Source organism: Triticum urartu, chromosome 2, assembly GCF_003073215.2.
Source record: "Triticum urartu cultivar G1812 chromosome 2, Tu2.1, whole genome shotgun sequence".
NCBI classification, from domain to species: Eukaryota; Viridiplantae; Streptophyta; class Magnoliopsida; order Poales; family Poaceae; genus Triticum; species Triticum urartu.
The window spans coordinates 656502058-656516721 of NC_053023.1; the positions used below are offsets into that span (position 1 = coordinate 656502058).

General features: G+C 43.7%; 2 protein-coding genes across 13 annotated transcripts; both read left to right on the forward strand.

Annotated features, from left to right (window-relative positions):
• Positions 1–5315: 5315 nt before the first annotated feature.
• LOC125539485 lies at positions 5316–10917 on the forward strand. Of its 12 annotated transcripts, none has more exons than XM_048702947.1 (8): positions 5316–8246; positions 8330–8391; positions 8645–8801; positions 9267–9334; positions 9450–9566; positions 9738–9806; positions 10223–10347; positions 10419–10917. In XM_048702947.1, the coding sequence occupies exon 1, from the start codon at positions 5681–5683 to the stop codon at positions 7007–7009; it is 1329 nt and encodes a 442-aa protein (XP_048558904.1). In that variant the 5' UTR covers positions 5316–5680; the 3' UTR covers positions 7010–8246; positions 8330–8391; positions 8645–8801; positions 9267–9334; positions 9450–9566; positions 9738–9806; positions 10223–10347; positions 10419–10917. The 12 variants fall into 12 exon arrangements, with proteins under 12 accessions (XP_048558904.1, XP_048558905.1, XP_048558902.1 ...); XM_048702948.1 differs by having other exon boundaries at positions 8654–8801; XM_048702945.1 differs by having other exon boundaries at positions 8657–8801.
• A 2511-nt stretch (positions 10918–13428) lies between these two features.
• On the forward strand, positions 13429–14256 carry LOC125533908 (pathogenesis-related protein 1-like). The gene is made up of 2 exons (XM_048697236.1): positions 13429–13646; positions 13730–14256. The coding sequence occupies exons 1-2, from the start codon at positions 13457–13459 to the stop codon at positions 14029–14031; spliced, it is 492 nt and encodes a 163-aa protein (XP_048553193.1). The 5' UTR covers positions 13429–13456; the 3' UTR covers positions 14032–14256.
• Positions 14257–14664: the final 408 nt, after the last annotated feature.

The following is a 14664-nucleotide window of genomic DNA, read 5'->3' on the forward strand; positions in this document are numbered from 1 at the left end:
CATGATCTATAAGCATAGAATTTTTATTACTCTCCACATAAGCAAATTTCTTCTCATGAATAGTAGTGGGAGCAAACTCAACAAAATAACTATCATGTGAGGCATAATCCAATTGAAAGTTAAAATCAAGATGACAAGTTTCATGGTTATCATTGTTCTTTATAGCATACATGACATCACAATAATTATCATAGATAGCAACTTTGTTCTCATAATCAATTGGTACCTCTTCCGAAATAGTGGATTCATCACTAAATAAAGCCATGACCTCTCCAAATCCACTTTCATAATTATCACAATAAGATTCAACACCCTCCAAAATAGTGGGATTATTACTTCCTAAAGTTGACACTCTTCCAAACCCACTTTCATCAATATAATCATCATAAATAGGAGGCATGCTATTATCATAATAAATTTGCTCATCAAAACACGGGAGACAAAAAATATCATCTTCATCAAACATAGCTTCCCCAAGCTTGTGGCTTTGCATATCATTAGCATCATTGATATTCAAAGAATTCATACTAACAACATTGCAATCATGCTCATCATTCAAATATTTAGTGCCAAACATTCTAATGCATTCTTCTTCTAGCACTTGAGCACAATTATCGGAATCCTTATTCTCATGAAAGATATTAAAAAGATAAAGCATATGATGTACCCTCAATTCCATTTTTTTGTAGTTTTCTTTGATAAACTAAACTAGTGATAAAACAAGAAACTAAAGGATTCGATTGCAAGATCTAAAGATGTACCTTCAAGCGCTAACCTCCCCGGCAACGGCGCCAGAAAAGAGCTTGATGTCTACTACACAATCTTCTTCTTGTAGACGTTGTTGGGCCTCCAAGTGCAGAGGTTTGTAGGACAGTAGCAAATTTCCCTCAAGTGGATGACCTAAGGTTTATCAATCCGTGGGAGGCGTAGGATGAAGATGGTCTCTCTCAAACAACCCTGCAACCAAATAGCAAAGAGTCTCTTGTGTCCCCAACACACCCAATACAATGGTAAATATATGTGCACTAGTTCGGCGAAGAGATGGTGATACAAGTGCAATATGGATGGTAGATATAAGTTTTTGTAATCTTAAAATATAAAAACAGCAAGGTAACAAGTGGTAAAAGTGAGCGTAAACAGTATTGCAATGCTAGGAAACAAGGCCTAGGGTTCATACTTTCACTAGTGCAAGTTCTCTCAACAATAATAACATAATTGGATTATATAACTATCCCTCAAAATGCAACAAAGAGTCACTCCAAAGTCACTAATAGCGGAGAACAAACGAAGAGATTATTGTAGGGTACGAAACCACCTCAAAGTTATCCTTTCTGATCGATCTATTCAAGACTCCGTAGTAAAATAACATGAAGCTATTCTTTCCGTTCAATCTATCATAGAGTTCATACTAGAATAACACCTTAAGACACAAATCAACCAAAACCCTAATGTCACCTAGATACTCCAATGTCACCTCAAGTATCCGTGGGTATGATTATACGATATGCATCACACAATCTCAGATTCATCTATTCAACCAACACAAAGAACTTCAAAGAGTGCCCCAAAGTTTCTACCGAGGAGTCAAGACGAAAACGTGTGCCAACCCCTATGCATAAGTTCACGAGGTCACGGAACTCGCAAGTTGATCACCAAAACATACATCAAGTGGATCACGTGATATCCCATTGTCACCACAGATAAGCACATGCAAGACATACATCAAGTGTTCTCAAATCCTTAAAGACTCAATCAGATAAGATAACTTCAAAGGGAAACTCAACTCATTACAAGTGAGTAGAGGGGGAGAAACATCATAAGATCCAACTATAATAGCAGAGCTCGCGATACATCAAGATCGTGCTGAATCAAGAACACGAGGGAGAGAGATCAAACACATAGCTACTGGTACATACCCTCAGCCCCGAGGGTGAACTACTCCCTCCTCGTCATGGAGAGCGCCGGGATGATGAAGATGGCCACCGGTGAGGGATCCACCCTCCAGCAGGGTGCCGAAACGGGTCTAGATTGGTTTTTGGTGGCTACGGAGGCTTCTGGCGGCGGAACTCCCGATTTTATTGTGCTCCTCGATGTTTTTAGGGTATATGGACATATATAGGCGAAAGAAGTCGGTCAGGGGAGCCACGAGGGGCCCACGATGGTGGGGGGCGCGCCTCCCTGCCTCGTGGCCACCTCAAAGCTTCCCTGACGTCTACTCCAAGTCTCTTGAGTTGCTTCCGTTCCAAAAATAACTCCCCCGAAGGTTTCATTTCGTTTGGACTCTGTTTGATATTCCTTTTCTTCGAAACACTGAAATAGGCAAGAAAACAGCAATTTGGGTTGGGCCTCCGGTTAATAGGTTAGTCCCAAAAATAATATAAAAGTGTATAATAAAGCCCATAAACATCCAAAACAGATAATATAATAGTATGGAACAATAAAAAATTATAGATACGTTAGAGACGTGTCAATGAGGTGGCAAACCAGGAAAACATGATCTCGCTTTAATTCGATGGCCACGCACATGACCGATGCGAGCTTCGTATCAACTGGTTGATGTGATGTGTTCTCCAAAATAATTACAATGAATTTTGTCCAAAATTGTGTTTGCAGAACAACCAAGTTAAGCATTAAAACACAAATATGGAAAATCTCATCACATTGTCCTGTATGTAATTAATTACGCTAGGAAAATCAAGATAAGTTGGATATTTTATTGATAATGCCGTGTAAGACATTATTTTTTTAGCAAAAGTAGCAGTAGAGGCTCCCATCGTGCCATTTTCAGTATTATAAGATGGCGTTTGGTTTTGGCCTAAGCTTACCTTGCCAGATTTTTGCCTAGTGGAAAGTTTGGTTGAAGTTATGTTAGCCAACAATTTGATGAGCATTAACAAGAAAATTTAATTAGAATGGACAAAAGATCATTGACATGCTAATATTATTTACTATGATTCAATCAAGATCCCATAATAAACTGTCTTCATGGATCTGTGGGCAGTAAGATCACTTAATTTTGCTAGTGTTAGCACTTTGTGTTGGCTCTTTTGTATCAAATACGTTAATGATGTTGTACCGGACAAACCGGCTGTTTTCAATTTTTATAGGACATGCATGCACCTGTCTATCAATTTGCTAATTTCTTGCATGTTGTGATCAATGTTGTATCAATAGGATAATAAGTCGGAGCAAGTAGAGCATCTATGTTGCTACATATGTGGCATTTAGCAATGCAGTTTGTAAGATCAACTCTGGTAGAGTCATATGTTCCATCCCTACATAATAATTGTTAACATGGAGGCTAGAGACGCGAGAATTTACTATAGCGGATTCTCCGTACCTCCTTCTACGTTATCTCCATAATTTTGGGAGGGAGCTCCAAAAAGAGGGTAGAGCTTCTATATTGGAGGTTATGGGGGTGCAATATAGTGCACTTCAAATTCAACTATTTTTTTCACACACAAGAAATCTAACTGTTTTGGTTCACTAAACTTCAGCCACTCCTATTTACTCGTTTTGCAACTCATATCACTATACCAGTCCCAAATGCACTAAAACTGACTAGCAAGCCGATCTGCCCATTTGCATGGTAAGCTACCGTTCGCTGTGTTCTTCAACTCGCCCCGGTCGATGGAGGTACGCCACGCGCTCCCGCTGCTCGTGCGTCGGGCCGGTGCACGGCTCGCAGGACGTGTGGCGCTCTGGCATTGGTGGGTATAGCGTGGCGCTCTGGCGTTGGTCGGTGTAGCGTGGCGATCTGTCGTTGGATGTAGCGTGGCGCGTATGAGTGAGCGATCCTACCGATCGAAGCTTGGGCGGTCGGTGGCAAACATTTCCATTTATATTTAGGACGCATTTAGCAGGCGCACGGCCGCCCGGGATGTTTAGTGGGTGTTTGTTTTGAGGAACTTTTTTATATAGGAACTAAAAAAGGTTCTTCTTAAAGATTTTTTTACCAAACGGAAGGGACTTTTTAAGGACTAAACTAGGCATTTGGGACTAAATGAAGAAGACTCTCAAGGAGAGTCTTTTTTGAGACTTTTTGGGACTTTTTCAATAATGCCCCTCCATGCATTCAATGGCCCGCCATCCCATGGTGTTGTTTAATTGTTATTTTTCTATATATTAATCATTTAATAACCTCTAGAAAGGGATTAGGGACTTTCTCTGGAAACAAACAGAGAGGGACTTTTTAGGGACTAGAGTCTTTTTAGTTGGGACTAGAAAAAATCTTAGAACTTATGAACCAAACAGGGCCTTAGCCAGCGGCCCGTCATTTTAGGTAATTTTTTATCTCCTTTTTAATTAGAATAGTCATCTAGTAGTCCTTTTTTCTGCTATGTATTAAATGCTAGCATATGCATCTTTTCCTGTGCATGCATATGCATGTGCATGTGTTTGCATTTATTTTATGATTTTAAAATTTTAAAAAGGCATAACTTTTAATTCGTGTGTCGAAATTCAAATCTGTTTTCACCGTTGAAGCCTTCACGATGTGCTCTTCAAAAGTATATCCCACAAGAGAATGTTTCGACGAACTAATATTCCTGCCAACTAAACATTAATATATGTGCAACTAGACTACATGCCGCGCCAACTGAGCATATGTGTATGACAATAATCCTGCCAACTAAACGTCAATGTGTGTGCGACTAGACTACATTGCCACGTCAATTGCGCATATGTCTGTGCAACTAGTGTCCTGCCAACTAAACATCAGTATGTGTGTAACTAGACTAAATTACAAGCCAACTGAGCATATGTGTGTGCAACTAGTTCTTCTACCAACTAAATATCAATGTGTATGCAACTAGACTATATTAAAAATAGGGACAAGGCTTACAATCCACTACTATATAGTTGGTCGGGGTAGTAGACTAGTTGCACATCAAGTTGTTATGGTTGGTAGGTTGCAACCTCATATGAAGTTATATCATTTAGCTCCAAAGTTGGTTTAAAAAAATTGCATCATGTAGTATTAAAGTTGCACAATGCAGTAATTTAGTTGCATCATATAGCACCAAAGTTCGCATCAAAAAAATTCATCAAAACATACCCATATGGGATTTAGTTTCGAAGATCTCGTCGTGATGAATCCAACGGTGAAAACGGATCTGAATTCTGACGTGTGATTTAAAAGATATGACTTTTTAAAAATTTAAGAGGCCAAAATAAATGTGCATGAATCTGTTTCCCAAACCAGTCTGTACACGTTTAATGCTAACAATAATATCCACTAGCTGAAAAAAAAACATACATGTGAACCGGCCGCCCGTTCCTATGAAATAATGGTGCACTTTGAAGGTTTTAGATTATATTTATCTGTGTGGAAAAGATATGGCTATACGGTGGTGATGCTTCCATAGTTCATGCCAAGCTCCTGTGCCCCACCTCGCCACCTACTCCATCCAGATCCGGGGGGTCGCCGACCCCGACCCGTTCTCCCCGATCGCCGTGCCGAGCTCCCTCCGCGCCCTTCCCCCCTCTCCCCATCCCCTAGCAGCTTCTACCAACTCCGGCCGCGCTCGTCACCAACCCAGGTCCGCCGCCACCCATCTCCTCCTCCACATCAGATCCGCCGCTCTCCGCCGCGCCGTTGACCACCTCCCTCCAACGACCTCGTCCATCGCCGTGTCGCGGTGTCGCGCCGCCAGACCCCGCAGCCTGCCGCTGACCTCGGATGGCCAAGGCCGCATGCGTGGGCGCCGCCGGCGAACTCCTGGACGACCTCCTCCTCGTCGTCTTCGAGCGCTTGCCGGGCGTCCAGGACCTCCTCCGCTGCGCAGCCACGTGCAAACAGTGGCTCTGCCTCATCAAAGACCCGGTCTTCCTCCGACGCATCGGCCTCTGGCCGGAGACAGCGCCGCACCCCTCGGTCCTCGTCGGCATCTTCTACCAGAACGTAGCGGCTAGCGCGATTCAGCCCGTGAGAAGGATACCCGACAGTCCTCCCCAATTCTTGAGCCTTCAGGCTGGCGGCGGCCATCTCACCTTCGACTCCTTCGTCGCCAACGACGACGGGCTCTTCAACTTTGCAAGGCCACTGGCGTCACGCCGTGGTCTTCTCCTCGTGCGCATCCTGCTGCCTACCCCGGCCGACCACCAACGCCGTGAGAAGCTCCATCTTGCGGTGTGCCGCCCTCTGATCGACAAGCGGGGTAGGCATTTGCTCCCACCGCCTCCCTTCTTGGTAAACCATGGATTCATCAACGGGCTCCGCCTAACTGGCTATGCTCTTCTCACCGATGAGGACCACCGTGCCATTGATGATCTGGATCAGCAACGACGGTCGTCGTTCCAAGTCGTCTTGACTTACACAGGCGCCAACAGAGTCATGTATGCCTGTGGGTACTCCTCTGCCACAGACAGTTGGAGCACGCCCATCAAGTGCCACCAGGTTTCACACCTCGCCAGGTGTGGACCGTATGCCGGCGTCGTCACCTGTGGCACCGTGCACTGGCTGCTCACAGACCAGAGAAGCTTCTACACACTCAATGTAAGTGTCGCCACCTCACATGTCTCATTGACCAAGGTCCCCATCAACGTCCATGCTGGTGAGCAGCGGCGGCGAGTGCCGTTTCCATGTGTCACCGGAGAAAGAAGGCTCTCTTTTGTGAGCATACGAGATGATGGTGTGCTAGAGCTTTGGGCCAAGCAAGGACAAGATGACTGTGATCATGGAATTGCAGGAGGGTGGTTGCGCTCTGACCTGATAAATCTAGGAAGCGGTGATAAAATAAACCTTGTCTTCTTCGCGGAGAGGAGAGGTGCCATGCTCGTCGAGCAGGGCGGTGCTTTCTTCACCATTGATCTCAAGAGCAAGGAAAAGGCGTTGGTCGATCTCAAAGGCGAGGAAGTGGAGCATGTCAGGGGCATCTGCAGGTTTCCAATGCATCGCTGTAGTAGTAGTTGGTGTAGTGGATTCCACTGCAGCTGGGGGAGGATCAGTCCTTGCGCGTATAACAAGCCTGTGCTGTACGAGGTGGATTGGATAATTGAGGCAAGATGAGGGCAGATTGAGTCGGCAATTTCTTAAAAACTTGTCCACACAGCATGTTGGATTTAAAGTTATGAGTGCCAATAAATCGGAGGTGCTGGAATAAACGCATAATAATGCACTGGAATGACAGCTGATGTTTCTTTTTGGGGCGCATGTGTTAATTCCATCTGCATTCATTCTGACTGTTCTGTTTGGCTCAGTAGAACTGAAACTTTCTGTGATGCTGTTTTTCGTCTGGAATTCTGGTGTAGAAGATTGTTTACGAATGACTACAACTGCCATGTGCTTTCAGTTCTGAATATATCTAGGGTAGAAATGCATATCAGTGTCTAACTGTATGTAATCTCATCAACATTGTGAATTATATTTATTGTATATCTCATGATGGATTTGAGCAATGTCGTTAAATTTGACATGCCAACTACAGAACGGTCTTTGTCTGGCGGTTGTTTGGCTGTTAATTGGCCAAAATATGACCTGAGTTGGCATATGCCGCCAATCTGTTGATGAGTGGTTATACAATGGTGGTCCTTATGAGCTAACTGTTCTACACTTCTTACTTGGTGTAGCTTGTTATATGGGTCGTGCGTGGGATATGCGTCCTTGGATTGTTGTTGGATATTCAGCTCCCGTTGCAGCTGCTACTGCTGTTTTCTTGATTTACCCTATTGGCCCCTTTAGGTCTAAAAGCGCAGCTGGCCCAATCTGGTCAACACAACCAAACTTGGATCAGTGCACGTTGAGGCTACAACATGTAAGTACACTTAAAAATAAGCAAAAGAGAACAACTGGAAGAAGTGATCACGGTATAGTTGCAGATATCACAGAAAGAAAGTTACCCAGGAACTGATATCACGGTATAGTTGATAATGGCACATGTTTTTTTTCATCCATCTATCTTCTATCGAATCGAACATATATATCGAACATATAAAGGACGCTACCCAACCCGCCATTCTGAGGCCTCCGCGCGCGCGACGCTGGTTGGACCGTGCGATTCTTTTACTGTGCTTTTTTTTGACCGCTGGCAATTGGTCAGCCGTCGTTTTTTTTTCACGTTTATGACTGCTTCGAGAGTGGATGACGAGTGGGCCTCTTTGTGTGTGGGGCCGAGAGAATGGCGGCCGTAGGTCGAGAAGGAGCGGTTGCTACAGTGAGGGCAGCAGGGTCCCCACCCCGGCGGCTGTGTGCAGAGGGGGAGAGGTCAAGGACGGTTGCCAGTTCATGGAGGAGAGATGCGACACAGGTGAGCTCTTTCTTCCTCCTTTCCTCATTTTCCCATGGTGAACTGAGATCATCCTTCCTTTCTTCTTCTTCTTATGCACATAGTGTTTGGGTTGCTGTTGATTCCTACACTGATTTTTCAGTGGTGGCATGGTGTTCATCTCCAGGTCGGTTGCAACCTTCTGCCCCCATCATTCCCTGTGTTTTCTTTTCATGATCTACACACTAATTTGTAGATTGGTCGGATCTGTTGGCATTAGGCAGCACAAGAATAAGAACATTTCTCAGTTTTTTCATGTGAGATCGGATTCCAAATGGAAAGGAAGGGGATTTTCAATCCAAGTTTAATTTTCCTTTCTATCTATATGCTTCTGCATAATATTTGGTTTTTATGTTGTGTGTGTTTGACGAAATGACAAGGCCTTGCAGCAGAGGATGAAGATGGAGCTGGCAGCAGGGATCATGGGAGCAACGGGGGTGGCTGGCCTCCCGAAGCTAGACGAGAAAGGGGGCAGCAGTGCAGGGACGGAAGAGGGTGTCCATGTGCTATCCATTTCTGCTCATCTTCAGCTTGCAGGTTGCTGGGTTTTCTCCTCTCTGCTTGTTGGTTTTCTTTGATTAGTAGAACAAGTAGCACAGCATGTGTTTGTGAAAATGCTTCTCACAGATGAAACTTTTGGTGTGCCTAGACCTGCCTTCTTTCTTAGGAGAATATGCTTGCTGAGACAAATGGTCTAAATTTCATAAAGGACCAGCATCAATTAGTACAGACTTTTCGATTACCTAAGTATTATTAATGTAATTATTTCGTCTCCTATGACATATGCATGTGGCACTTTGATTTTGCTGTAGAAGGATGTACAAATGTTTACTGTTGAGTGATATTGATATTTTTCCTTGGTGCACCATCAAGAACTAGGAAGAGCAACATCTGTATGGCTAGATGTATCTTTTATGAGCACCTGAGTTCATGTATAATGAGCAACTGAGCATATTTGGTGTACATTCCTGAGATATATCTGTATGTGTCTCCTTTTTTTAGATTTTTATCTAAAAGCAGAGCTACCTACTAATGGCTCACAAGATAGAAAACTAAGCCTGATTTCTCAGGTAAATCGTGTTACTGAATACACTGCTTTTATATCTTAGTAAGAAATAAGAAATATATCATGATTTATAGTGTGCAGGTGCTCACAAGATCTTTTTTTTTTGCTAACCGTCTTAGGAATCTTCCGCTGTGGCGCTTATGCGTCTAAGATATTAACAGGGCAGAGGCTCTAGAGAGGAGGTTTGATTTTCCTTTTCGGGATTTGTAGCATGAATGCAAGAATTTCTCCTGTAGGTATGGCTTCATTCCTCCATTCGCCATATGCAAATCTTGGTCTTCGATTTGTTTTATTTCCCATGAGTGACCTAAGATTACTGTCATGCTATGGAAGCCTAGAGTGTAGAGTGAGTCAAATATGTACTAGATGCACTAATTTAGCTCATTGCCTTGCTTCATGCACCTCAGGTTTGGATATGTCCTTACTTTCATGGCTCAATCATCAAATGACATCAAAATTGAATTCCTGAAAGCAAGGTATATCAAATCATCCTTGTTTTGTTGTCCAGTGCTTATTTCATTGTGGATATACATATTTACTATCACATATGGCGCAGATCTTGAATGACCTTTCTCTTGCAACCTCTCTTGACAATTAGATTTCATTTGTCTATGTAGGCTAATTAATGATGGAAAACTAACTGATGCTCTTGTTGTATCCGACTGTTGTTTGCGCAATGGAGCGTCTGATAAATTACTTTGATTGTCCATTGATCAAAGGGAATAAATAATAAGTCTAGGCACAGGACAACGTAACAATATGTGCTTGAGTCCTTACATCATACGTGATCGTGTAATTCTATGACACAACCTGTTTATGGAGTTAAATCTCGACAAGGCATATTTCCCATTTCTCAGCTTACTTTCTCATATCTTGCGCTAACCACTCCCAGGACACCAGATCCGTGTCCTCATTGTCCCCCCAGCCTTTCTCATTGGACGAAGATGACAGGGAGGAGAGGATGCTAGCCAGGAAGGTGCACATGGCATTGGCGTCGCCGACCCCACACCAGCGATGGTACAATAAGATCACCTTAACCATCACCAGAATTTGATCCTCTTTCTTTCCTAATTTATTTAATCACATAGGCCAAGGAGCCATCGGCGATGGTGTAGCTGCAGCAGCCTGTCAATTGGAGGAGAGGCCAAGGACCATGGTTGATCTAAGAGCAGTCTCAACTTGCTTGTAGATCTGTTCTGGAGCATGGTTCATTTATCTATGATTCCCCACCCTAACAAAGCATGGTCCACATCTTGAATTTGAAGTGAACTTCAGTCTAATTTGTTGCTGGTTGTGCTGAACAGTTCGGTCAGGGTGGACGTGCTTTTGTTCTATTTGTGCTTGTGAAAAACTTGAGTTCCTTTGTCCGAGTTGAGTGCACCCAAAATTGACTGCCGGGAGAATTTGTACTGCCCATTTGACGGTTTTGGAGGCTCATGGTTTTGTGGCATGGATTGCTGCATAGAACATCTTCTATATCGTTTGCCGGTAGAAAGATGTTATTGTCCTGAGATATACTCTTCTGGGATTATGGTGTACAACTCCTGCTCTGTTGCAAACTGAAATTCCCATCGGGTTCCATGTGTTTATAGGGTTTCTTAGCCCCAATAGGCAGTGTGATAGGCACGACCTTGTTGGTGATATTTCTCAATTGTTCTTTGAATGCCCTTTGGCCAAGCTGTGGTGGCCTGATCTTTCTAAATTAGTTGAGATCAATATGGGCATATTGCTAAATGTTGGTTCAGCAGTAACAAGAATAGGTATTGTTGTTGCCTTTTGGTTGTTGGTTTCAGTTTCTGCTCTGGCAGAGTAGCAGTTCCAGTTCCGTGTAATACTGAATCTGTCATATCGTTCTGTTCCATCACCTGGGATGAGGAAATATGTCTGTTTTGTGGGTCAAACAGAGTTAGCATGGAGAAACTTTCTTTCTCCATTTAGTATTGAAACCTATGAACGAAATGACCAATCATGCAAAACCTGGCATATCTTGTTGGATACCCAATGTTATATGGATACTTGCTAGATACATATCCACCAAGTATTGGGAATAACGAAACAAACAAGTATTTATTTCACTCTTACTACAGTTGAAGAATCAATTTTTTTCAGTAAACAGAAGAATCAGTATATCACCCTGCCTCATCGTGTTCTACCGTAAACATGCCAAATGAGGCGTTCTTAAATGGGCCACGAAAAAAACAGGCCCACAACAGATGGCACCCAATCGAATCTATACCTAATAATAAAGTATCCCTCAAAAAAACTTACAAGAATAAAGTCATTCGTGCGTTTGGCGGTATGTCACATAAATTACCCCGAAAATTGCAAAATATTCCCACCGATGCCAACTATAAGCCAAAAAAAATTCACAGAGGGGAATCCACCACTTAAGGCGGCCCACAGAGTAGGGACCTCCTATAATACGCTCTGCACGCTGGGAGAAGACGCAGCGCCCGTTAAGCCGGCCTGTTTTTAAATTTCGTTTTTATTTTTTATTTTAATTTTATATGTTCTTTTGTTCTCCTCTAAATTATATAATTTTATACCTAAAAATGTTCTAAAACTTAAAAAATATAAATTTTTAATAAAATAAAAGTATTCAATAAACAATAAAATATCTGTGGATTCAAACAATGTTTATAATTTTTAAAAAATATTTGCATATTCATAAAATGTTCAAAATTTTGAAAACAAATGTGTTAGAAATAAAAAAATGTACATGAGTTTAAAAAGTTCATGTATTATTTTTTTAATGAAATTGAACAAAATGTTCACCAAAATGTTATCGGTGATGCAGCAAAATATTTTCATGGCCTGTGGAGGTTATGATTTTTTTTCTGGCATTAGAACGCACTGGCTCTTTTACTATTAAATATTACAGAAAGTATATAGACTTATCAAAAAATGCATTGAAAAGTTCTATCATTTTATGCATCTAACAATTAATTCTACTAGGCATCTACCATGCAAATGATCCAAAGTATTTCGTTACCGATCCACACCACTTCACCAAAGAATGTACATCAACATCTTATGGCACACATAAAGGAAAATAATCTTCCTTTGTCTACAGCATGTTCTCTTTGCAATTATGCAAGCTCTACCTTTTGAAATTTTCAGTGTGAAGATGCCTTATCAAGAATATTAGCTCAGATAAGTCCAGATGTATGCCAACTAAAAAGGCTCTTACATATGTTTCAATCTGTATCCACATATTTCAATGCACACTCCTCCAATACCTGGCTTGCGCTCGGTCTTTGCGCCATGGGCGCAACGGGTCATCTAGTAAGGCTAAAAGTATGTAAATTGTCAGCAGTCTTAATGCTTCAGCTAATAATGTTATAATTGATGGTGTGTTTCACTTTTGTCAGGTCGACAAGGATGCAAATGATGTACTGCAGTATGAGAGAAGAAGCCGGATTCAGCACAACCCAGTCCGATGAAGAGGAAGAGGAAGAAGAAGAAACTGATGAAATGGTGTGCCAGGAAGAAGTTGCCCGAAAATAGTGTCGATGCTGAATAAAAGTGTCACCCACAGTGCCCTTGCTAGTATGTCTTACTGTATTTTCCAGCCTTGTTGCAGATAGTAGAGTTGGTAAAACAAAGCAACGCCGTACGTCAAGATGGTTCCGCATTTGTTTCGACAACAGGATTATCTCATCTCTTCCCCTGACTTTTTCCTTCTCTGGCCTGGCAACCCAAGTCGTTGATCTAAAGAAACTGAATGAAGTGGATGTAACCTTGCACTGCTGACTACGCATGCATATGCGACTATGCAAGTGTGCTTCCAATCAGTTCAGTAATTCAGTCTGTTCCTTGGCTCTGACCACACCAACCCCAGGTAATCTTATCTCGGAGCCCGTCAAAACAATCTTCCTTTAACTAAAGCAAATATTGATGGATTCATGATCTCTCATAATACTAAAAGCTTAGTGTGCCATCCAATGTAGAAAACCTGGACGCCCGGCCCGGCATGGCGCCTCGCTCACCGGACCGGTCCGGCCAAGCCTAGCTTCACCAACCCCGGCTTTGGAGTCGACGAGTTTATTTATAGGGACTACGTCCACTCTCCAGGCAGACACAAGCACGAGCTGATCATCACGCACGCAGGCACGAACAGCGCGCGATGGCCTCCACCAAGAAGAGCTGGGCGCACGAGATCGAGGCGTCCGTGGCGGCGCCACGGCTGTTCCGCGCCGGCGTCATGGACTGGCACACGCTGGCGCCCAAGCTGGCCCCGCAGGTCGTCGCCAGCGCCCACCCCGTCGAGGGCGAGGGCGGCGTCGGCAGCGTCAGGCAGTTCAACTTCACCTCCGGTACGTACCGCATACATGCAGTTCAACTTCGCCTTCAGCAGGCACGTGAACGAGACACGCAGGTTGGTTGGCCTTGCATGCAGCCATGCCCTTCAGCGTGGTGAAGGAGAGGCTGGACTTCCTGGACGCGGACGGGTGCGAGTGCCGGTCGACCCTCCTCGAGGGCGGGCACGTGGGCACGGTGATCGAGACGGCCACGTCGTGCATCAAGGTGGAGCCGGCGGCCGGCGGCGGCGGCAGCGTCGTCAAGGTGGAGTCCACGTACAAGCTGCTGCCGGGCGTGGGGGAGGCCCAGTACGAGGTCGGCAAGGCCAAGGAGTCCGTGACCGCCATCTTCAAGGCCGCCGAGGCGTACCTCATCGCCAACCCGGACGCCTACAACTAAATCAACAATATATCTTTGTGTGCTTGCTTCCCAAATCCCAACCCAATAAAGCTGCTCCAGCCTCCAAGTATGTCGATGGTGAAACGAGAGCAGTGAGCAAGGACGTGGACGCTGGACTTGAAGTTAAGAGGTTGTGTATTTTGGAAGTGTCAAAGAGTGGTTTTGTTTGATGATGTTGCTGCTTGCTTATGTGTGTGTGGTTTTACACATGGATAAAAGGGTGTATTTGATGATTGAGATACAATACATAGTCACGCCGACACGCTTTTACCTTCTCTTTCAAAGAGGAAGGTCGTACCTCCTGGCCTCTGCATATCCATGATTTGATTAAAATTGGCACACATCAACGAGTCTAAAACATCCATAATAATACTCCTAGTACACAACAACGTACGGCAGAACCAAGACAAGGCACAACCTAAATCTCTACAGCTAAGTTATACTTTCTTCCATAACAATGCCTTCAAGAAGAGAGAACACACACGTGCCAACGTCGCCAACTCTAGCACGTGGCGGCTAGAAACAAAAATATTTTCCATCGTTGGGTTCAACAAATCATGTCCACATCAACTCATCTGCAGCCGGGCCTCTCATACCCATCTCAAACGCTCAGACAGATGGTCCGGTCAGTGA

What these genes read in the sequence shown, in the direction of transcription:
- LOC125533908 (XM_048697236.1), top strand. Translation starts at nt 13,457, where the DNA reads ATGGCCTCCACCAAGAAGAGCTGGGCGCACGAGATCGAGGCGTCCGTG. An exon ending in GCAGTTCAACTTCACCTCCG is followed by an intron (nt 13,647 to 13,729) that starts GTACGTACCGCA and finishes CCTTGCATGCAG; the next exon opens with CCATGCCCTTCAGCGTGGTG.
- LOC125539485 (XM_048702947.1), top strand. Translation starts at nt 5,681, where the DNA reads ATGGCCAAGGCCGCATGCGTGGGCGCCGCCGGCGAACTCCTGGACGAC.